Source organism: Bos taurus, chromosome 20 (assembly GCF_002263795.3).
Source record: "Bos taurus isolate L1 Dominette 01449 registration number 42190680 breed Hereford chromosome 20, ARS-UCD2.0, whole genome shotgun sequence".
NCBI lineage: Eukaryota > Metazoa > Chordata > Mammalia > Artiodactyla > Bovidae > Bos > Bos taurus.
This window is the reverse complement of record NC_037347.1, coordinates 41,522,852-41,546,228: the sequence shown is the minus strand read 5'-3', so window position 1 is coordinate 41,546,228 and position 23,377 is coordinate 41,522,852. Positions and strand designations below refer to the sequence as shown.

Here is a 23,377-nt window from a genome sequence, read left to right as displayed (position 1 = left end):
ATGACAAATAATTTGTTATACAAATATCAAAATAGCCATTTTGATATCCATTTGATATTATACAAAAATGAATAAAACAGATATGGCACCTGCATAGCTATGAGCTATTAATTGATCCATGTGAAACTGACATCTTTGGAGAGCAAAAGATTGTAAAATGTCAGCAATTTCAAATGTTTACCTAAAACTTTTCACCCTTTAATATAATGCATAGCTAGCATAATGCAAGTGGATCTGAGGAGGGTCATGGTGAGGGGAACACATGAATTTGTAGCTACTAACTCAACTCTACGGGCTTCCCTCATGGTTCAGATGGTAGAGAATCCAACTGCAATGCAGGAGACCCAGGTTTGATCCTTGGGTCAGAATAGACCCTCTGGAGAAGGGCATGGCAACCCACTCCAGTATTCTTGGCTGGAGAATCCCATGGACAGAGGAGCCTGGTGGGCTACAGTCCATGGGGTTGCAAAGAGTTGGACACAACTGAGTGACTAACACTTTCACTTTAACTCAACTCTGAGTTAAATACTACATTGGGGCGTGCCCTCAGTGAAGAAGTGCACTGACAACCTGCACCCCCATCTTTCTGCATCCAGGGCCTTGGCTTTAGCATTGCTGGAGGTCGAGACTGCATTCGAGGACAGATGGGGATTTTTGTCAAGACCATTTTCCCAAATGGATCGGCTGCAGAGGATGGAAGACTTAAAGAAGGTAGGAGAGAACCTTCTGGTGGTCCTCAGTGAGCTCTGATTCTAGGAGAATCTGCCCCCTGGCAAGGTGTGAAGCAAATGCCTGAGTGGCTATGGCTCTGGGCTTGGTAGTTGGATAGACTTGGGCTGAATCCAGTGCTTACTCAGGACCTTGGACAATTCGCATAACCTGAGCTTCACTTTCTTCTGTTGTAAACTTGGGATGTGAATACCTACCTTGAAGAACTGTTGTGAGGATTACAGGGGACGTTATGTGAGAAGTGGCTTGATATCTTTGTTTGGGTTTTTAAATGTCTGTCTTGTCCCCGTGATCTTTGAAATTGCCTTGAAAATTCCTGAGCGTTTACAGTGCATTCTTGTTTGGGGCTGGAGTACATAAACATCTTTCACCAACCCCATAGCACCTACCATTTTTGACACACCTATGCATACTAGACAAGCACTGTTTGCTCCCAGCTTTATTGAGATATAATTGATAACTGTGTGCATTGAAGGTGTACGTGATAACTTTATACACTTGCATATTGCAGAATGATTGCCAAACAATGTTAATGAATACCTCCATCACCTCACGTATTGACCTAGTGTGTGTGCATGTGATGAGAACATTTAGCATCTTTCTTAGCAATTTTAAAGTATATAACCCAGTCTCATTAACTATATGCACCAATCTGTGCCTTAGATCCCCAGAACTTGTTTGTGAATCCTGATTTTTTCTCCTCCTTATTAATATACTTCCTGCATGGAATGATTGAATCATACTATTACTAGTTACCTTCAAAAATGCTGTGACCGTTCAGTTCAGTTGGTGCAATTATGTTGTGTTTAACCAGCTTATTTCTTTTAAACTGATAGGAATAAATTGGAATCTCTTTTTTTTGTAGGCAGAGCGATCCCAGAAGTCTGTGTCCTAATGATAAGCCATGACCAGGCTTCATATTTTAATGGCAGAATTTTTTCTTTCTTTCTCAGAGGAAGGGTTAACCCCCAGGTGGTGTTTGTGTCTCATTTCCCAACAATGTAAAATTCTAGCGGAGCATTTTTATAATGGATGTGCCATGTGTTCACTTGACTGAAATTCATCCTGCAGTGCTAGCAGAATAGGGTAAAATGGCAGGGAAAAAATCAATAGGAGAGGTTAATAGCACTTGCTTCTCCTAAATCCTGTATTTTCGTATGTATTCACTTACAATAAATAGAGGTCATCAGAATGGTCATCAGAACCTGTTGAATTGATCTGTCTTTTAAGTAATCTTTAAAGATTTTTAAGAGCATGAGTGATCATTTTAATGTTTCTACCTTTTTCTCAGGTGGAAACAAACCAAAAACCTCACCTAGTTGAGTCTTGGTTATGCCAGGTGATTTTTAAACAGATTATTTCACTTGTTTTGCAACATCTGTAATTGCATTTACAGAAAAGGCACATAACACATGGGTTCGGTGCTGCTTGCCTTTTTAATCCTGTGTACAGGGTTCCTTTAATGGAATACCCCGTGTGCTCCTGGGATCGGCTGTCCGTGCGAGGTGAAAATGTGTGTTCATGGGCCACTCTGCACTCTGTTATAAGGGAGTTCCTCTTCTGCACCACACTGCTGTGCAGGGTTCAGCTTGTGCGCCTTTGTGGTGTTTTTGATGAACTGTTACTCCAAAAACTAGAACGTGACACAGGAATCCAAAGCCGGAAACTAGCTTTAAGTCAAGAGAATGTCCGAGCTCTATTATGTTCCCAGCAGACACTATCAACAACTTGAAAAATGACCTGACTGTGCCTTCTTGGAGTTGAAGATGAGTTCAGGGTAGTTTGAGAGAGAACGAGAATGAGAGCAAGAGAGAGAAAGAAATTTGGTATTAGTCTACAGCAGTCTCCTAGATCGAAGTGTATACTAACTTGCCAGCTTACTGACAGAACCTTGAACACCATTAAAACCAAGCATCTAGACTGTGGGGCTGCACGTAGATGTGAGGCCGCCATTCCTAAAGAATATCTCATGTGTTTCCTTGTCTCTGTCACTGAAGCCGCTTTTCACACACCATGTCTTTCTGAAAATACAGGCTTGGCTTCACACGTGTTATGGGTGTTTGTGCTTCACCACCAGTGGGTGTAAGTTGTGAACCAAAGACTGTAAGAAAAGGGTAGGAATTCAGTCTTTGTAGTTTGATTTCTAAATGTAGAGCATGTATTATCAGACTTGGTAGTGGCAAGAGAGTAAGGTCTTGATGCTTCCCACAGTTGTTTTAATTAAAGGTGAAAATAGAGAATTACTGCAGAATAACATACAATGTCATTTATTGAACCATTTTGTAACATTCCTTGGAGCTAAGCTAATGAGAGTAGATTGGAACAATAAAATTCATCTTAAAGAGGTGTAAATCAGGGATTTTATGGTATTTTATTTAATACTGACCAAGCAGTTAGATTCCAGTAAACTAAAGCTTGATGTTAATGTAATTCTCAAATTTGCTCACTAGGGGATGAAATCCTAGATGTAAATGGAATACCAATCAAGGGCTTGACATTTCAAGAAGCCATTCATACCTTTAAGGTAAGGACATTCTTATGGACCTCCTTTATCATAATCTTTGTTTTTCTTTATTTCATTCTGGTTTGGGTTTGGTGATTTTTTTTTCCCCCATCATTTGATAAAAGGACAACCTGAATGTTTTAGCCCTTCTTCCTGTTTTCTCAGCAAATCCGGAGTGGATTGTTTGTCTTAACGGTACGCACCAAGTTACTGAGCCCGAGTCTCACGCCCTGCTCCACACCCACACACATGAGCAGATCAAGCTCCCCAAACTTCAATGCCAGCGGGGGAACCTCAGCAGGGGGCAGTGATGAAGGCAGTTCGTCCCTGGGTCGGAAGGCCCCCGGGCCCAAGGACAGAATCGTCATGGAAGTAACCCTCAACAAAGGTGATACCAGCTTGTCCTCATTTCGTTACATTCTCTCAAATCATAATTTGTAATCTGTTCTTGGGTTCATTTTTTTTTATATGTCTTTTTCTATGAATTGCTTCTTTGGAACATTCTGCTACCAACAACATATGGCGTTCTCTAAATGGGCAGTAGGATCAAAAGGAGAGATCTCAGTCACTTCACTAAAGTGAAGAAAAGTTCCCCGTAGCTCAGTTTTTTAAAGCTCTCTCTGGATGAATCACTGTGTGTCAGAGACTCATGTTAAAAACATCACTCACTAGCTGAATTCTAGGGCCAATATAACATTTTCAAGGAGAAAGAATATAGTTAAGAATATAGCTAACACCAGTAACTAAAAATCCTGGGTAACACCAAATCTTACTGCTTTTAATCTTTGCCTCCAGTGGTAGAAATATGATGAGCAACTGAACAACCTAGAAATCAATGGGAGGCAAAAGAAAGCCTGAAGTTGTATATCCAGAATAGAAAATGTTACTGGGACTCTGCCTGTTTCCAAAAACAGATTCAAGGAGACCCTTCAGACTAAGAAGAGAATGGACCATCAAATAATTCACAGTCCATAGTTAGCCCCTGGTTCTGCCATAGACTCATTTCATTAAAAGAATATGGCTCACATTGACAAAGAAAAGTAAAATGTATATCCTAAGTCTGGTCTAAAAATAGGTGGTTGTTGGTCAAAGTATACATTAATGCAGATTCAAATTACTGATACTCCTTTTCTTTCTTTCTTTTGATTTTGTTTTCTTTCAATGATGCCTCCCACAGAGCCCAGAGTTGGCTTAGGCATCGGTGCCTGCTGCCTGGCCCTAGAAAACAGCCCTCCTGGCATCTACATCCACAGCCTTGCCCCAGGATCAGTGGCCAAGATGGAGAGCAATCTGAGGTTGGTTGTAAACCTGAGAGTTTAGAGTTCTGGTGGGTTTGTGAATATGTGAATACATACATAAGATACCTGCCCTGTTACATTTCCTTGTGAAATTCTAAATGTTTATATTATTTTGCGGTCATGTAGCTAGAATTACAATCAAAAGCATCTCCAAAGATGAAAAGATAAATGAAATTTGGTTCAAGAATTCCAGATCTTGGCTTTCCCTACCAGTTCTGTTCTATTTGGACTCAGAAGTTCAGTTTCAGAAACTTGACACAATCCAAGTCTATGTAGATACCTATAATTATCCAAATATTTTCTTTCTCTTTCATATACATTTATATAGAATTCATATAAGCTGCTGGGAACTATTCAAAATGGCTCAGAATCACTGGATACAAGAGAGTCCTAAGATCATGCCCTTGAACAGGAGGCCTTTATTATTAAGTACAATCTCCTGAACCTTTCCTGTTGTTTCATTCCTTTTTGAGACGTGATGTCTAGATGGTTACTGTCTGAAATCACTGCGTGTCTGATTTCTCAGTTCAGCTAGCTGAGTTGTAGCTTGGGTATTCTGTTTATACAAGAGAAGTTTCGGTGTTCTATTATATAGTAATTGCAGTGGGTCTGTGCCCACCTAAACTTCACAAGAATGTACACGTATTTCATGAAGCACTTTGTGCAAACAGTATCATCTTTCTCCCCTCTAAGTTTTCAGGTCCTTGAGCAGTTGAGGAATTATCAAAATGACATTCCTTGAGGTTGCCATTTTGAGGCCCTGTTAATAGATTATATTATGTTTTTAGTTAATCATCAGAGTGAATTTCCATATTGAAAAAAATTTAGCAAATCATCCAAAGTACATTAAAGAAAATATACTTTTAGAACCCAAGGAAAAAAATCCTTTAATGACATCCCAAGATGATGTTTCTTTCTTGAATGGTTCCATATGTCTGGAGCCTGCCAAATGACCATTCTTCAAACCCCACATAAAGACTCTTTGTTTTCTCATACTGAGTTCTCTCCCTATAATTTCAAGTCAAAATGGGCATCTTGTCCCCAATTTCTCATTTGTTCAAATCTGAAACGTTTTTACAAATTATTGGGTAACCTTTGAGCTTCAGATATTTCCTTCTTAAATTATATTACAATAATCATTTCAATATGGTAGGGGAAAAGCAACTGGTGGTGGTTGAGGGACTGTCACTTGATGAGCAAAGGTAGGCAAACCTGAGTTCAGCAGTGTGTGGCATCTGGGTGACCTCTCCGAGCCCATGGTCTTACCTACATAATGGGAATAATAATACCTAGTCAAAGCATTGTTACATAAATTTCTTTTTATAGTACTTGGCCTGCAATACGTGTTTGAGTAATAGTAACCTTCATTGTTGTCCTTATTATCAATTTTAACTTTACTACTTCTGAAAATACAGGTAGATACCCATAATGGTCTTTGTCAGTTTAAAACCTAATGTGTTTATGAGGGTTTTGCTTTTTTATACGTATGCAAAGATGCGAGGATATCATTTGCTCCTTAAAAGTATTCAGAAAAGATTTCATATTATGTAAACCACTCCCAGAAGGAAGTCTTGTGAAAAACTAACTGTTACTGCAGAGAGTTGATCATGTTGTCCTCCCTAGCCGCGGAGATCAAATCCTGGAAGTGAACTCTGTCAACGTCCGCCATGCTGCTTTAAGCAAAGTCCACTCCATCTTGAGCAAATGCCCCCCAGGACCCGTTCGCCTGGTCATCGGCCGGCACCCTAATCCAAAGGTGAGGTATCCCACACTGTCCTAAGTCTGGGAAGGCAGCTGTTTGTCCAGTAGCAATGGCACACGTGTTCCTATGACCATGCAGACTCTTTGATGAGACCGTTCACCCAGCTGGGGATGGGAATCAGCCTGTGGCCACCCAGTGACCAAGGTAACTGTTAACACTTGGGAAATGAATTATTGATCTGGACTTCATCTTCACACTCAGAACATTTTATTAGAAAATGTTGACAATATTATTGGTGAACTTAAAGTTAGTGGAAGGTGGGAGTGCTAAGTATGGAAGGTAGGGTTCTGAGTAACCCCCGCTGGCTGTTCAATCTTTGGTGAGATACTTAGCCTTTTCAGGTTTCTGCATCCAGAAAAGCAGAAAGCATTGAAGTTGATGCTCTGTCCAGGCCATCCTTGACCTGAGCAAAATACTTGTGTGATTAATGCTTAAGAGCCCACTAAGTTTCTTCCAGCATCAGTCTCACACTGTTTCGCCACACTGACTTGCAGATAATCATAGCCCCTGTGTGGGGGCCCTCTGCTGTTTACTTTGGAGAAGGTAATGGCAACCCACTCCAGTATTCTTGCCCTGGAAATCCCAAGGACAGAGGAGCCTGGTGGGCTACAGTCTATGGGGTTGCAGAGTTGGACATGACTAAAGTGACTTAGCATGCATGCATGCTATTTACTTGGTTGTATCTCTTCTACTTAGACGATTGGTTTTAATTTTTTAAGCTAACCACAGGATACTTTAGCAAGTTCAACACAACCCATTTTGAGAGCTGTTTTTGGTTGTTTTTGAGTACTCTAGGTAAAACTCTTAAAATCAGCTTGTCTCCAACATGGTAATCTTTTTTTCTCCCCCCTCCCAAATCTGACCTTTCAACAACTCAGAATGCTCATTTAGACCATTAAGTCTTCCAATGCCTGACATGTGGCTACTGTCCACTTTGTATTATTTGTAGAGTTATTTGATTACATCCTGAATGGCCCCAGACTGCTATACTGGATGGACTCTTATGCTAGTTTACAAGTAAGAAGTTTGTACCAGGAGACCTGGCAGTTTCTCCCATGTGGCACATCTGAGATTTCTTCAGTGCAGTAACTTTATGGGGTCATTTTCACTGTCTCAGCAGTGTTTGTTATTCGTCCAGTTGCATGCTGTGCATGCTAAGTCACTTCAGTCATGTCTGACTCTTTGCAATCCCATGGACTGTAGCCCGCTGGACTCCTCTGTCCATGAGATTCTCCAGGCAAGAATACTGGAGTGGGTTGCTGTGCCCTCCTTCAGGGGATTGTCCCAACCCAGGGATGGAACCCATGTCTCTTACATCTCTTGCATTGGCAGCAGGTCCTTTACCGCTAGCACCACGTGGGAAGCCCTGGCCGTCCAGTTTCCCGTATACAAATAACCACTGCAAAGGTGTGACTCTGTGCCTTGATTCGGGATAGAGATGTCAGTCAAGCTCCTTGGACCTTTAATGCTGATTCAGACTCAGCCCCGCTACTTCCCCCACCCCCACTCCCCAGGGTGTTTTCTCTTGTCTTCAAGCATTTTTTTTTTTAAGTCTTATTGAAGTAGTTACAATATTGCTTCTGTTTTTTCGGCCCAGAGGCGTGTGGAATCTTAGCACCCCGACCAGAGGTCGAACCTACACACACACCCTCTCCCCAACACCAGAAGGTGAGGTCCCAACCACTAGAGCACCCAGGAAACTCCTACAAGCATTCTTAAAAATGTCTTACATAAAAGCTACTTGAATAAATATCATTTCTAGAAAATCAAGTCCTGCTTCCACCTTTTCCTGTTTTTTCTCCTTGTCATTGCCGGTGTTTCTCCTTTCTGTTCTGTAATCCTGCCTTTCCCTCGGAATCTGCTCTACTCTGTCCCCCTGCTGTCCCCCGAGCTCTCTCTGGGACACTTTTAACCCTGCTTTGACTCACAGTCTCAACTCCTCCCTCCAGGGTTCTCCCTTGGATTCCACCACCCTCGTGGCCACACTCCTCTAACCTTAGGAAGCAGTCCAACAAGCTATGGCTGCTGATCCAGCCCATCCCTCGGCAACATTAGAGAAAATTAAGTTCTCTATGGTTTGCAGTTATTGGCTTCAAGGCATCTCTGACTTCAAAATCCATTCCAACCTCACACAGGTCGTGATTTGTTGGTTAGCCTAATCTTACCCCAAAGCATCTGCCTAATTTGCCAATACAATCAAACATCGAAATGGCATTCCAGTGCAAAGCAAAACAATCCTGGTCTTCTGGTGGTCTATGATTCTGTGGAACACACGGGTTGACTCATGTTTCTAGCCATGGTAGAATGGTCGTCAGGATGGTGCTGGAGATACGTTCAAGGAACCAAATTTCGGTATTTGTTTGACTGGATTTCATGTTTCCTCCTAGGTAAACATAGTGTTCTTAGTTGTAACATCATACTATATTTTCCTTTTGGTCAAGATTCCATTTTACGTTTAATGTATTTTTATACCACTTATCCCAACATCTCATGCCAGTGGTACATTTTGATACTATATGTATGTTCTTCCTCAGTTTTCATGTTGTTCCAAGAGAAATACCACAAGGATTTTCTTCTCTTCTGTTTCTCATAATGACTGAAGCAGTGGCCGCCCAATTGGGATATTCAAACCCTCCAGGTTTAGACAAGCTAAGATTTGGACCTGCTCGTGTGGCAGATTCTAGCTGATGTTAAGTAGAAGAAAGTAATAGAGGTCCATTATTAATTGATACTGGGGCTTTCAGCATGATTAGAGTTATCCAGGACATCTTTCACTTGTTTTAAACCCCAACCATTTTTCTCCCACTCAAAAATAATTGCAAATATTCAAAGTCTAATGTCAAGAAAAGTCTGCAGCCATTTTTAATGGCTCATTTATACAGAATTACTCTTTGGTTTATGAAGGTATGTGTGGGAGTATGCATTTTGTCTGCATGCATGTTTGTACATGTTGTATTTCCTGTGAAGACTATTAGGAACTATTACACAAAGTCCCTGATGTGACGATGGTTGATGTGTTAGGTTAAAGTGTAATGCTGAATCCTGTAGAGAAATGTTCATTTACTTCTTAAGGCAGATGGCTGTGCTTATCCAAATATTATTTATTCTGAATGATATTTTAATACACAGAATTACTGTCCTACATTTAAAATATTCTTACCTTTAAAAAAATAAACTATACAAGTCCTGTAGTTGCTCTTAAAATATCTCATAGTTCATCATGTATCAGGCTTTTGAAAACCCTTCCCATGAAGGACTTCCCTGGTGGTCCGTTGGTTAAGACTCCGTGCTTCCGCTTCCACTGCAGAAGGTATAGGGTTCAATCCCTGGTTGGGGAACTAAGATCCCGCATGCCATGTGGCACAGTCAAAAAAAAAAATTAAGAAAAATTTAAAAAATAAAAATCTTCCCATGAATAATTACAGTTATGGATAACAACTGTTGGTGGAGTGGGAGGGGGGCATGGAGGAATCCATGAGTTTACCATGCCACCAAAAAATATAAAGGAAAAGAGAATTACAAATTCACTATTTTTGAAAACTTCATTATAATAACTGATTCAGCAAGAATATGAATGATGCTAAAACCATTGAGTGGAAATATATTGGGAAGCAGGATAAAACAGTCTCAAACTGTCTCCTGCCAGATTACTCATTAATGGCAACAACACAACAAATCCTGTGGAGAAATCTGGTGAAACCCTAAACAAGTGGTCAGAGTTGTCATCAGTTATGAAATACACTGATCCTGTGATGTACCGAAAAAGAAACGGTTTTTATAATTCTGTAGTTTTTCTGCCCCCAAAGGCATCACCTAAATCTAAGCATGAAGAAACTATTGGACAACTCGTAACTGAGGGTTTGGATTGGACTAGTGTCTTTCAAATTATCAATATCATGAAAGACAAAGGCTTAGAATTATTTTGGATTATAAATAGACATATAAAGGAGAATAAATAGACATGAGTACAGGATTTTGAATTCTGGGTTGTCAGATACACCCCTCCCCCAAAAACCCTTTTCTCTAAAGCATACTAGGCAGAGAAGTTGGTGACGGGCCGCTAAGGCCCATCGCAGATAAGGAGCTTGCTCTGGAATATAAATCGGTCACATCACTGTGCACGCTATTTACTTCATTTGACATTTAAACCTCGCGAGACGTTGATGAAAGCAGCTGAGTATTGATTTGCATTCTCAGGGAAAACCCTTATCTCATCCCAGCCTGGCATCAAACTTTCTGTGAATTATTTCCAGCCTCAAGACACACTTTGAGTAGCGTTTCTGAAGACTAGTCCTAGGGATGTGAAATGTATATTCGACCATCGTTTTTATCAATGTTAAATTTGCTGAACTTGATAATAGTACCAAGATTATTTAAGAGAATGTCCTTGTTTTCAGGAGATACTTACTAAATTATTTACAGGTGAAGGGTCATAATGTCTGAAACTAACTCCCAAATGGTTTAGTAAAAAGTTGTGTGTGTGTGGAGAAGATAAAGTATGAGTGTGAATGTGGAACTTTTTTTTTTTAAAGTGAGTATAGTTGAAGAGTATACTATCCTGGTGCTATTCTTGCAAATTTTATGTAAGTGTGAAATTGTTTAAGTTTAGGGAAAAAAAGAATGAGAAGTGAGTGTTCTGGAGAGAGACACAAGTCAGCCATGTTGTTGGTAACCAGCGATGAATGCTTTGCTTCATGAGCTTGGGTATCAACAGAAGGTCTGGTTTTGAATCCAGTGTTTGAAGCAGTCCATTAACCCAGCTGTTAATGGACATAATAACTACTCATATGCTCTGGTTTATTGCTTCAGAGGGTGGTCATAGTCTTTGGTCTTGCAATTTTTCTCTTTATCTGAGCTCCAGCCTCTGACTCTGGTCCTAGCTACTTTTATTGGGGAAAAATAAATAAATAAAACCGTCTAATTTGTGCTTTCTGCTGACAATCAGGTTTCCGAGCAGGAAATGGATGAAGTGATAGCACGCAGCACTTATCAGGAAAGCAAAGAGGCCAGTTCCTCTCCTGGCTTAGGTACTGTAACTGCACATCTTCATTCAACATTCAGAAGAGTCTCTCGTTACGTTCCCCCCGGGGGCACTCCCCTGCGCACTATTATTGGAGTCTTGGTAATTACCGGGCTTGGCAGAAGTAGCTGTCAAAGAGATTCCATGCTTTCCCTTAGCGGCTGCTTTTGATTTCTACAGTTATTTAACGTGCTGTATTAAAGTTCCAGCCATGCACGCTTTTTCTACTGCTTTAAGATAATTTGCAAAAATGAGTTAGCATTTCAGGTGTTTATGTACAATTCATGTTAAGTAGAACATGAATTCTACTTCATTCCAAGTAGAAATGAAATGCTACCAAATTACCAGTTGTTTCTGTAGGCACGGGGTACAATCCAGCCAAAAACCTGGGATTTCTTTATACAAATTCAAAGTTTCAACTGAAATGTAACAGGCTGCAAAAATCATGATTTTCCTCCTCCTCAAGTGGAAAGTTCAGTCATAGGAGGATTGCCCTAGTAAGAATTTCACATGAATTTAAAACATGAAACTTTGCACCAAGTTGGAAAAGTAATGTTTCCTGTAGAGTGGGAATCTCAAGGGACTCTGCTGATGTATCTGAACTCGAGATATTACTGATATTAAGACTAATGTCGGGAGGAAACAGACACGAGTTACTGGTTGTCAAAGGAAAAGGAAGGCATGCGGGTTTTTGGCAACCAAGAAGTACCCTAATTATTTGCATCCATAATTAATATATTGAAAGTGGGCACAGCCATAATGGACTCTTTATTCAACTCACTCATTCTCCTGAAGTGCCTGAAGGCTGTCCTCTCATAATCCTAATATATTCACTCAGTCATTTATAAAAGATTTTACTAAGCTATGATCCTTAAACTCAAAATCTTTTTGCTCATGGAATATAATTTAAAATCTCCATGCTGAGTCTTTTTGTCCTTCAACTAAAAACTAAGACAGATATTCAGCCCTCTCCCTCTTTCTTTCATGAGTTTTTTGAGTGCTGTTCCTTTCTTCATTCATCCTTCAATCCATTTATCAAATATCACTGAACACTTCCTAGATCCTAGTGCTAAGCCCTGCAGGGCCTGATCAGTGATAGGTAAATAGTCAAGGAAGAAGAGAACAGGCATCCACTTGTAATTAAATTATAGTATGCATATGGAAATTGGTATATGGGCAGTATAAAGTTCTTCTGAAATGCAGAGGAAGTTACTTCCAACTATTAATAGGATCACCATGGAGTCAGTAGCATATGGGGGCTTGAAGCTTGAGAAGAATCTTGGGAGGTGGGACGGGTACCCAATAGACTGCATGCATGTCCATTCCCACACACGTGGCCCTTCCGTGCCTATTGAGCAGAGAGGGTTTTGTTTAATATGTCTGGCTCCTTCTTTTCCTGTTAAGAAGGTGAGCCTATTTGTAAGGATTTGAGCTTCATTTTTTTTACAGTATGGTAAATTTTTCCCCCAACAGGTACCCCCTTGAAGAGTCCTTCTTTTGCAAAAAAGGTGAGTCAAGAAAAGGCACTTTGCTGCCTTGCTTTACTGGTTCAGTTCAGTTCAGTCACTCAGTTGTGTCCAACTCTTTGCAGCCCCATAGACTGCAGCATGCCAGGTTTCCCTGTCCATCACCAATTCCTGGAGCCTACTCAAACTCATGTCCATTGAGTCAGTGATGCCATCCAACCATCTCATCCTCTGTCGTCCCCTTCTCCTCCCACCTTCAATCTTTCCCAGCATCAGAGTCTTTTCAAATGAGTCAGTTCTTTGCATCAGGTGGCCAGAGTATTGGAGTTTAAGCTTCAGCATCAGTCCTTCCAATGAATATTCAGGATGGATTTCCTTTAGGATGGACTGGTTGGATCTCCTTGCTGTCCAAGGGACTCTCAAGAGTCTTCTCCAACACTACAGTTCAAAAGCATCAATTCTTTGGCAGTCAGCTTTCTTTATAGTCCAGCTCTCACATCCATACATGACTACTGGAAAAACCAGAGCTTTGACTAGACAGACCTTTGTTTTGGAGCCCATAAATCAAACCATAGGGTCCAATCTGTATTTCTGCCCATGAGTCATCTTGGCCATTTTACACAGCAAACAGCAAAAATGTCCATTTGAGAACAAGTATATAAATGTGAGTTTCTTTTATTAAATATTCATCCAGGAAAAGAACAAAACAACAAAATAAAAGAACTGAGCTACAGTTTGAAAAATAACTGCTCCCCGCCCCCTGCTTTTTTTAATAAAAGGGGCCTGGGTCAGTTTGGGGAGGGCATCTGCAACTTTAAGGAATCTTTCTTAGCTGGCTGTTCCAAAAACTCAGTGGATCAGAGAACAAGAGTCAAACTCGCCTGTTTTGTTGTTTCATCGGTAGGCTGAACCAGTGGCTTGGAATTCCATTCCTCCTCCTATCTCTTCCCCCAGTCTTCTTCCTGGGATGGTTGATGCATTGCTGCTGTGGTTTTTCTGATCGCAGCCAAAAACGTATTTCTTAAAAACATTGTCTGGCAGCAATTGCCTTTTAATTCATTCAGTGTTTAATTTAGTGATCCTAAAGTAAATGGAGGTGGGCGTTTACTATCACAGCTGTTTTGAGTGACCGCAGATGAGAACAAAGTGCTTTCGGGAAGATGGGACACAATTACTATTTAAAATAATCCACTCTGGCACATCTTCCTCATCTAGCACTGCCTTCTTCAACAGGACTCCCTGATTTCTGAATCTGAACTCTCCCAGTACTTTGCTCACGACGCCCCAGGCCCGCTGTCCGACTTCATGGTGGCCGGCTCCGAGGACGAGGACCCTCCAGGGAGCGGCGGCAGCAGCAGCTCCGTGGAGCCCCCCAGCACCTCCCGTAAGCCCTGACTCTCTGACTCCATGATGCGTTGGTTTACACGTCACGGTGCTGGGGTACGGAAAGAGGACTGGAGACCACACCCATGGTTGAGTAGGAGCCACCTTTCTACCCTGACTAAAGGCAGAGTTTGATCTTGGAAAACTCAGTGCACTCCTAGTGACCGGCCTCCCCACTTCTACAGTCAACAGGCTGGGTGCACGGTCTGTACCCCAAGTTGGAAAGCTAAACTGCCCCCACCTTGAGATGCTATTTACACAGTGTAGTCTTGGAATTTGTGGCATCGAATCGTGCCTGATAACCTGATGGTCTTATGTTTTAGGGGAATCCTAACCAAATTCTTCACTAGACCCTAAACTTAACTCTTTTTAGAAGGCAGTGAGTGAATGATTTAGAACGTATGAGACAGATTTGTTATCATATGGGTTTTACTTTTTTTTAAAAAAAAGACCTCATTGATTATTTTCTCAGTATAATCTGAAATAATGACCTGATATGAACTGCATTGACTCCTCACTCCCACCAGTGTGGTTTCCTTTTGCTCATTTCTAATGTCTGAATAAGAAAATCCCCTGTCTCAGACAAGAACCTGTCTAGCTCGTTTGGAGCAGCCCATGTGCTTCCTCCAGGCTCTGATAGAAACGCTCTAAGGCGGAAGCACGTGTAATTTTTCACTACGTTTAACGAGATGCGAAGAGTTTGTAGAGCTCCCACGCCTTCCTTCCCTTCCCAGGTTGGAGTTTATAAATTATGTGTAGTCTCAGGCTTCAGCTCACCACTCTCTCGGAGCTCTCGCGCCCATTAATCAAGCCCACCTCCCTCCTGCCTATGAAGGAAGGACTTCAGGTGATAAGAAGGCCCAGGTGTGCAGGACTCGTTGATCCCGGGGCATCCTCCCCCGGGGAGTATTTGGAGCAGCGTTTAGGTTGAACCCAGTAACGTGTTAGATATCATGGATGTTGACAAGTTACACATTTCTGTCTCTAGGCAGCACACATGTGTAAGTTGAACAATCCAGAGGTTAAGTTTAAAAAAAAAAAAAATGAAAAAACAGTAGGCAGAGGAGAGAAGAAAGTTGGCTCTCACTGTAAGCAGATCCCAAGAAACTGTCGTTTATGCCTAGTGACCAGTGGCCAGAAGGTGTACCTGGCATCTGTGAACGTGGAAATGCTCGTGTGTAAAGAAGGGGGGGTTAGATTAAAAGACCATACCAGATGGAAAGCTGTTGCACTTGACTTTTCTTCTCCCAACCCCAGCAGCTCACAAGGAGCCAGGAAAAGCCAGGGCCAACAGCCTTGTGTCTCTTGGAAGCCAACGGGCCTCCGGGCTCTTCCACAAGCAGGTGACAATTGCCAGGCAAGCCAGTCTTCCCGGGAGCCCAGAGGTCCTCCGGAACCCCCTCCTCCGCCAGAGGAGGGTGGGCTGCTCTGATGACGATGCCAGCGACGAGGAAGAGTTTGATGGCGAAGGCGACTGTATTTCCCTCCCAGGGACCCTCTCAGGTCCCAGTAGGCCGCTGACAGAGGACAACTCTACACATGTTTCAACAGCCTCTTCCAAGGTCACAGGTATCAACCGAGAGGAACACCCCAAGAAAACACTGGTCAGCAAGGCCTCCTCAGTGCCTCTCCTCGGCAGCTCGCTGGACTTCCAGGAGAGCCTCCCAGGAGGCGTGCGGGACCCCCTTTCCCATGCAGCCAGCCTGCTGGTCCCATCGGAGGCCCCCAAGGGTAGCCCTGGCTGCTCGGGGAGGAAGGAACTGTCAGGATCGAGGAGCTCGCCCAAACTGGAGTGCAGAGCCGGGACAGGCACCCAGGGTCCAGCGAGCACAGACAGCCCCAGTTCCCTCCAGCAAAATGACAGCCTGGGGTCCAGGCACAAGCCCGTGGCCAGGGTCAGCCCACACCGCAAGAGGCCTGAGGCTGAGGCCAGGCCTAGCAGCGCAGAATCAGCACAGCTGACCGATGGAGCCAGTGACCCACGCGGTGCGGACTTGAAAGTCCAGGATAGTTCCATCCAAGTGACCGTGACTGGTTATCGGCCAGGAGGAACTGTGGAGAAGGTAACTGATTTCTTAGTTACTTGAGATCCAGTGAGTCTTGTATGAATGAGTATGGAGCATGCTATAAAGCAGGGGTCCCCAACCTCCAGGATCTAATGCCTGATGATCTGAGGTGGAGCTAATGTAATAATAATAATAGCAATAAAGTGCACAATAAATGTCATCCTTTGGAATCATCCTGAAACCATACCCACCCTCCACGCTAGTCTGTGGAAAAATTATCTTCCACAGAACTGGTCCCCGGTGCCAAAAAAGTTGGGGACCGCTGCTCTAAAGCATAAGGTAATCTGCCTGAAGTAAAGGATAATGATTAGAGAATCATCTTTCAATACAGTCATTCATTTCAACACACTAACTGCCTGGGAGCCTAGTAATATATCACCAGATTGGTGGGGGGAGGTGCCTAAGTGTTGAGTCATGAGATCATGTGGCCAAAAGATGTAATCCCTCTCTTCCCATACACGGGGCCTGTGGTTGATGATGGAAAGGCAGTGCCGGGCAGATGCAGGAAACCCCTGGGTCTGGGACGAGCTTCTCCACTGACTAGTCGGTGGTCACTTAGGCAGTAACTCGCCAAGTTACTGATCTTTCTGAACCACAGTTGTCTGGACTGTAAAATAGGGATGTTGCTCTCTTCCCTGATCATCTTACACAGTCAGGGTGACCGTCAAATACAGGTTAACAGTGGTTATGTCTGGCGGTCAAGGTTCTGCTTGATCCTTATTTTTTCAGACTTCCCATGGTGATGATGTATAATTACAGCTACTCCTACCCTTGTTGTATCACATGAAGTAATGGGCATGCATTCACTGAGAAACATATAATGTACCACAGTAAATGCAAGTTAATATTGTTTATGTTTCTACTTGTTTACCAGTATGTTAGAATGGACCAGAATATCAAATTGCACATTTAAAAAAAAAAAATTTAGTATACCTCCACTTTAGCAAGGAGAGGGTAAGAGAAACAAACATTATTTAGTCTCTTCAACATAAATACTTTTACTCAGAGCGGACAATCTGAGATGCCTTATAAGGCTGTCCAGGCATGCCTCTGAGATAATGCAGGTTTGGTTCCAGACCACTGCAATCAAGTTGATGTCGCAATAACGTCAGTCAAGTGTTTGGCTTCCCAGTGCATATAAAAGTTACGTTTACAGGATACTGGAGTCTATTAATTGTGCAATAGCATTATGTCTCTAAAAATAATGTACATACCTTAATTCAAAAATATTTTATTATTAAAAAGTGTTAGCTATCTGAGCCTTAGTTGAATTATATATCTTTTTGCAACAGTAACATCACAGATCACCATAACAAATGTAACAATGAAAAAATGTAAGATATTGTGAGAAATACCAAAATATGATGGAAGTGAATAAATGCTGTTGGAAAAATGGCACCAACATACCCACTCAGTGCAGGGTTGTCACAGACCGTCAACCTGTCAAACATGCAGTATCTGTGAAGTGCAATTTTTATGCGTGTATTTATAAAGATGTGTTTTCAAGTGATTTGTAAAACATATAATACATGTAAAAAGAAGCAGAACATACCAAGTCATAAAAGCTAATCTCAGCAGAAGGGTTTGTTTTTAACCTTATATACACCTTTTTTCTCCTTCTAAAAATTGTTATTACCTCCAACTAGGAAATGTATTTTAAAATGTCATGTTCAGCTAATGAGTAAACCTCTTCCTTTTAAGGGTATTACAAATTTTGAATAACTCAGTTCAGTTCAGTCGTGCCTGACTCTTTGCGACCCCATGAACCGCAGCACGCCAGGCCTCCCTGTCCATCACCAACTCCCGGAGTTCACTCAAACTCATGTCCATCAAGTCGGTGATGCCATCCAGCCATCTCATCCTCTGTTGTCCCCTTCTCCTCCTGCCCTCAATCTTTCCCAGCATCAGGGTCTTTTCCAATGAGTCAACACTTCGCATGAGGTGGCAAAAGTATTGGAATTTCACCCTTAGCATCAGTCCTTCCAATGAACACCTAGGACTGGTCTCCTTTACGATGGACTGGTTGGACCTCCTTGCAATCCAAGGGACTCTCAAGAGTCTTCTCCAACACCACAGTTCAAAAGCATCAATTCTTCGGCGCTCAGCTTTCTTCCCACTCCAACTCTCACATCCATAAATGACCACTGGAAAAACCATAGCCTTGACTAGACCGACCTTCGTTAGCAAAGTAATGTCTCTGCTTTTCAATATGCTATCTAGATTGGTCATAACTTTCCTTCCGAGGAGTAAGAAGCATCTTTTAATTTCATGGCTGTAGTCACCATCTGCAGTGATTTTGGAGCCCAAAATAATAAAGTCTAACACTGTTTCCCCATCTATTTCCCATGAAGTGATGCGACCAGATGCCATGATCTTCGTTTTCTGAATGTTGAGCTTTAAGCCAACTTTTTCACTCTCCACTTTCACTTTCATCAAGAGGCTTTTGAGTTCCTCTTCACTTTCTGCCATAAGGGTGGTGTCATCTGCATATCTGAGGTTATTGATATAACAATAATAATCCAGCAATCTTGATTCCAGCCTGTGCTTCTTCCAACCCAGCATTTCTCATGATGTACTCTGCATATAAGTTAAATAAGTATATAAAGCCAAATCATGGATTTTACTCAAATATCTTTTTTATAATAATTTATATCTATTAAAATGTCATAATTGTGAATTAGTATTCTCAGTAAGAACTTTGAGCACCTTTTAAAATTTTTGTACAGAAGTTGTTTTTCTTGTAAAATTTCTCATTCCCAAATTTTATTTATACTATATGGGAAAGAAAATTGAATGCATTGCCCATAAAGTATTTACCTTTTATATTGGAAACTTAAAAAAATGAGACTTTTTATTTTGGAAAATGATTGTCTCAATGTTCTTATTAATACTTTTTAAAATTGAGATGAAATTCACTTAACATAACGTTAGTATAGGAAAGGGAAGTCTGGCATGCTGCGGTCCATGGGGTCGCAAAGAGTTGGACATGACTTAGCAACTGAACACCAAAGCATTTTAAAGTGTACAGTTGAGTGGCACGTGCTGCATTCATAGTGCTGGACAGTCACTACCTCTGTTGACTTTCAGATGCTTCTGTTTTCATATCACACTTATGCCTTATTAGTAAATAGAAAATTCACTGAGTTGAACACTGTTGAGTTCCCTAAGCAGATAATTGACATTTTACGAAATTATTTTTTTTCTTTTTAAACAAAAGTAGCTAAATGATCACCTGTTTCACCTCTTTCCTCTGCCGCCACCTTTGAGCCACTTTATGACTCCTTCACTCAGAGGGTAAATGTCAAATCTGATTTAATGTTTTAGCAAAGTTGTTTTAGAGAAAATTTTCCTAGTAGGTATTAGAAGAAAGGAAGTAATTGACGCTCGGCTAAAGTACAGTTTTAAAATGTTAAATGCTAATTTTATTTATTCAGATTCATTCTCTCCATGACTGCCAAAATGAGCTGGTTTTGGTCTTGAGCATCACAATGCATAGTGTAGCAATAATGCCTTACCTCTGTAGAGCCTTTTGTGTGCTGCATGTTGGGTTTTTTTTAAGATGTACTGATTTATTTTTCGGCTGTGATGGGTCTTCACTGTTGCCCCTGGGCTCTCTCTAGTTGTAGCGTGCAGGCTTTTCATTGTGGCGTCTCCTCTTGAGGAACACGGGCTCCAGGGCAGGCAGGCTTCAGTAGTTGCTGCGTGTGGGCTCCACAGTTAGTGCTCACAGACTTTGGAGTGCATGGGCTCAGTTGCTCTGTGGCCTGTGGGATCTTCCTGGACCAGGTTTCGTACCCATGTCTCTTGTGTTTGGCGAGTGGATTCTTTACCACTGAGCCACCAGGCAAGCCCCGCAACACTTGTTATTTCTATTATTTCAATCTTCTTGATTGAAGCCATCCTGAGGGGGTTGAGATGCTATCTCATTGTGGTTTTCATTTGCCTTTTCCTAATCACCCTGGCAGAGAAGGCAATGGCAACCCACTCCAGTACTCTTGCCTGGAAAATCCCATGGACGGAGGAGCCTGGTAGGCTGCAGTCCATGAGGTCGCCAAGAGTCAGACACAACTGAGCTACTAACATCACTGCTACTACTTATCACCCACATCTTAAATTGAATGCTTAGGAAGAGTGACAAGGCCATGACATTTCTAGTTGGACCTTAAACCCAGAATCTGGGTCTTGTGGCTTCTGGTCCAGGGCTCCTTGAATTTTCCCAAACCAGCTCTCCTCTGTATGTGATGTATTAGGATGCAGAGAACCCTGAAAGCCTTTAACAGTGACTCACAGTTGTCCTTGTGCCAGGAATCTCTGGACAAGCCGTCCGTCGGGGATGGACGAGTCCCCACTGAGTGGGGACCAGGCGGTGCCCTGCCCCACCCAGATGCCAGCCACCCTACAGAGAACCCACCTGCAGCGACATCCAAGCAACCCGGGACAGGTAAGATTATTTTATCACTTACTAAGCTTTAGAACGGGAGAGTAGAAGTTAACTAATAAAAATGTTATATGGGGAAAATTTTAAGGCAGAGAGATCTTCATAGGCTAGTGATAAAAGCTACCTGCATTTAACAACTTGACTAGATCACTGGGCCTGAGTTCATGGGTATCTGTCTTCAGCTAGTCTCCAGCCTTTACTCATTTTGTGACATATACCTTAGTGAATGAGGAACAATATGAAACAGGAATATCCTGCCTTCAGAAACTCAACACTCTGTTTATGTGAAACCAAATGTACTGAAAAATGGCAGGAAAAGCCTCCACTGAGAAGTAAAAAATAAATAATTCTTATGTATTGCATCTATAGAATTGCTGAGGAGCCTGAAGAGGTCAGCAAGATGCTCCCAGGCCTGTGTGGCTGGTGCTGGCCCCAGCAGGCCACCCTCAGCACTAACCCTAAGTCAGGTTATCAGCACACCTGTAACCTGCTCTGGTTAGGAAGCTGCACCAGGCCCTCCACATTCTTCTGCACCCATGACATCAGTTGTAAAGGCCGCTGGGCCTTCTACCCCATAAGGCGCCATAATTGAGCCAGTATGCTTCCCATTGTTGGGCGTTTGGGGGCTTTCCAAGTGAAGGAATATTTTGAAAGGTGACATCATGGACTGCTTCCATGTAATTTAATCTCCATCAGTAAAACCTTTTTGCATTACACACTTTGCACAAAAGCCAAATTGCTAACAAAATTTTAGGGTTTGCTCAGCGCATGAATCAATCTGAAAAACAGACACACATCCCTTCCTTTTGCTGCTGCTTTTCCCTGTAGCTGGCACCAGCATCTGCGCATGCTTAGTCACTCAGTCGTGTCCAGCTCTGTGAACCCATGGACCATAGCCCACCAGGCTCCTCTCCATGGGATTTTCCAAGCAAAAATACTGGAGTGGGTTGCCATTCCCTTCTCTAGGGGATCTTCCTGACCTAGCAATCAAACTCAGGTCTCCTGTGGTACAGACAGATTCTTTATCATCTGAGCCACCAGGGAAGCCTCCTAGTTGGCACCAGCAGAAACAGGAAAGTCATACTGAAGGGAATTGAAAAGATTCAGCAGATCACTGTTGCTGGAGGGAACGACAGGGAGAAGAGATAGTTAGGGTGTGTGGGATGGACAAGTACACACTGGCCACTGTATTTAAAATGGATAAGCACCACAGTCCTACTGCAGAGCACAGGGAACTCTGCTCAATGTCATGTGGCAGCCTGGATGGGAGGGGAGTTTGGGGGAGAATGGATCCATGTATATGTATGGCTGAGTCCCTTTGCTGTCCACCTGAAACCATTACAACATTGTTAATTGGCTATACTCCGATACAAAATAAAAAGTTTTAAAAAAGAAAATTGAGCAGAAGAAAGGAGGCCATGGGTGTGAGTCTGTGGTGCCCCTGGCCTTCCGTGGGGACCTGGGGAGGTTGTGTCAGGTCTCCGTGGGTATCCTGATGAACCGGTCTTGTTGCTGGGTGGTCTCCACAGAGGCCATGTGGTCAGGGCTTAGATAACTGCGTGAGCTGTGGAGTCCACATCCTGGGGGGAGCCCTGGCCATGAACTCTCTGACCCTGCATATGCTGCTTACCACCCTGCGCCTCACTTCCCCGCCATTCCAGTGCGGGCGGTCACAGTGTTGGGAGGGAAATGAAGCCCACAAGAAACTCTGAGCACAGCGCCAAGTGCTACTAGCTCCTAATTACTGATCTAGGAACTTCGGGGGAAAGCCATATGCAGTTAAGGTGACTGGCATGGGCGATGCAGAGTGACTGTAACATCTGGGGGAGACACGCTTCTAAGCAAAACTTTCATTGTGACTGAGGCTTTTGCTCTACCCTCACTCAAACCCAGGGCTCATAAGGAAATGCAAATCTAATGTTCTTTTTTCTGCCTGTTCCCCCACCTATTGTAAGATGCCATGTGCCAGAAGTAGACAGACTAACCCACACGTGTGCAGGCTTTTTGAGGAGGAGCCTCCAGGACAGAGTGGCTCTCCAGACCCAGCACGTGGAGGGACTTCACTTCCAGGCAGGCGGCATCTGTCCCTGCACCTCGGAGAGGTCACGCTCTCTCTGGCTTCTCTGCTTTGATCCCCTTTCCTTCCTTGCCTTTCTCCTCCTCCTTGGCTTCCGTTCCAGATGTGCCCCCAGAATCCCACTTAAGTCCAGCAGCCCTCTGTCTCCGCTTCCTGGGATAATCTGACCTCCTCAGTCTCCCACACCCCTGACCCTGGTCAGGACATGCTGGAGGACAGGGCAGGCTTCCATATGTCTGGAGCATTCCATGCGTCTGCATGAATCAGCCTCCTCTCGTCCCTCGAGTTCCTTGCTGGGACTGTTTCACTTTACCCTGTGACTCCTAATCCAAGGCACGAGCCTAAACCCCCATGTAGTCTGCGGGGGACTGAGTTGACTGCAGAATCACCCCAAGCTAAGGAATCAAATAGAACAGCCCGCTGACTCCTGTGGCTTTTGCCATCAGAGGGCGGATGGTGTACAGAAACCCAAGTGCAGGATTTCTGGTGTCCCCTTGTCCTTATAAATAACTAGAAAGGGCAGAGGCAGAGGTCCTCCTGCCGTCCATGCTGAGTTATTTTAGAGCCTCTAAAGCACAGTGGTATTTGTTCGATGTGAGCACTCTATAATTTTAGAGACTAAAACAGGCCTACAT

General features: G+C 42.8%; 1 protein-coding gene across 8 annotated transcripts in view; it reads left to right on the top strand.

Annotated features, from left to right (window-relative positions):
• PDZD2 (PDZ domain containing 2) overlaps nt 1-23,377 on the top strand; it is a 404,359-nt gene that overhangs the window by 361,164 nt on the left and 19,818 nt on the right. For 6 of the 8 annotated variants that reach the window (XM_024981518.2, XM_024981521.2, XM_024981520.2 and 3 more), the window contains 10 exons: nt 597-711; nt 3,180-3,253; nt 3,398-3,620; nt 4,410-4,527; nt 6,154-6,286; nt 11,238-11,319; nt 12,786-12,820; nt 14,012-14,162; nt 15,419-16,224; nt 20,533-20,668. In XM_024981518.2, coding sequence (XP_024837286.1) covers nt 597-711; nt 3,180-3,253; nt 3,398-3,620; nt 4,410-4,527; nt 6,154-6,286; nt 11,238-11,319; nt 12,786-12,820; nt 14,012-14,162; nt 15,419-16,224; nt 20,533-20,668 — 1,873 coding nt within the window. The remainder of the gene's footprint in view (nt 1-596; nt 712-3,179; nt 3,254-3,397; nt 3,621-4,409; nt 4,528-6,153; nt 6,287-11,237; nt 11,320-12,785; nt 12,821-14,011; nt 14,163-15,418; nt 16,225-20,532; nt 20,669-23,377) is intronic. The other 2 variants (XM_024981525.2, XM_024981519.2) reach the window with 1 other exon arrangement.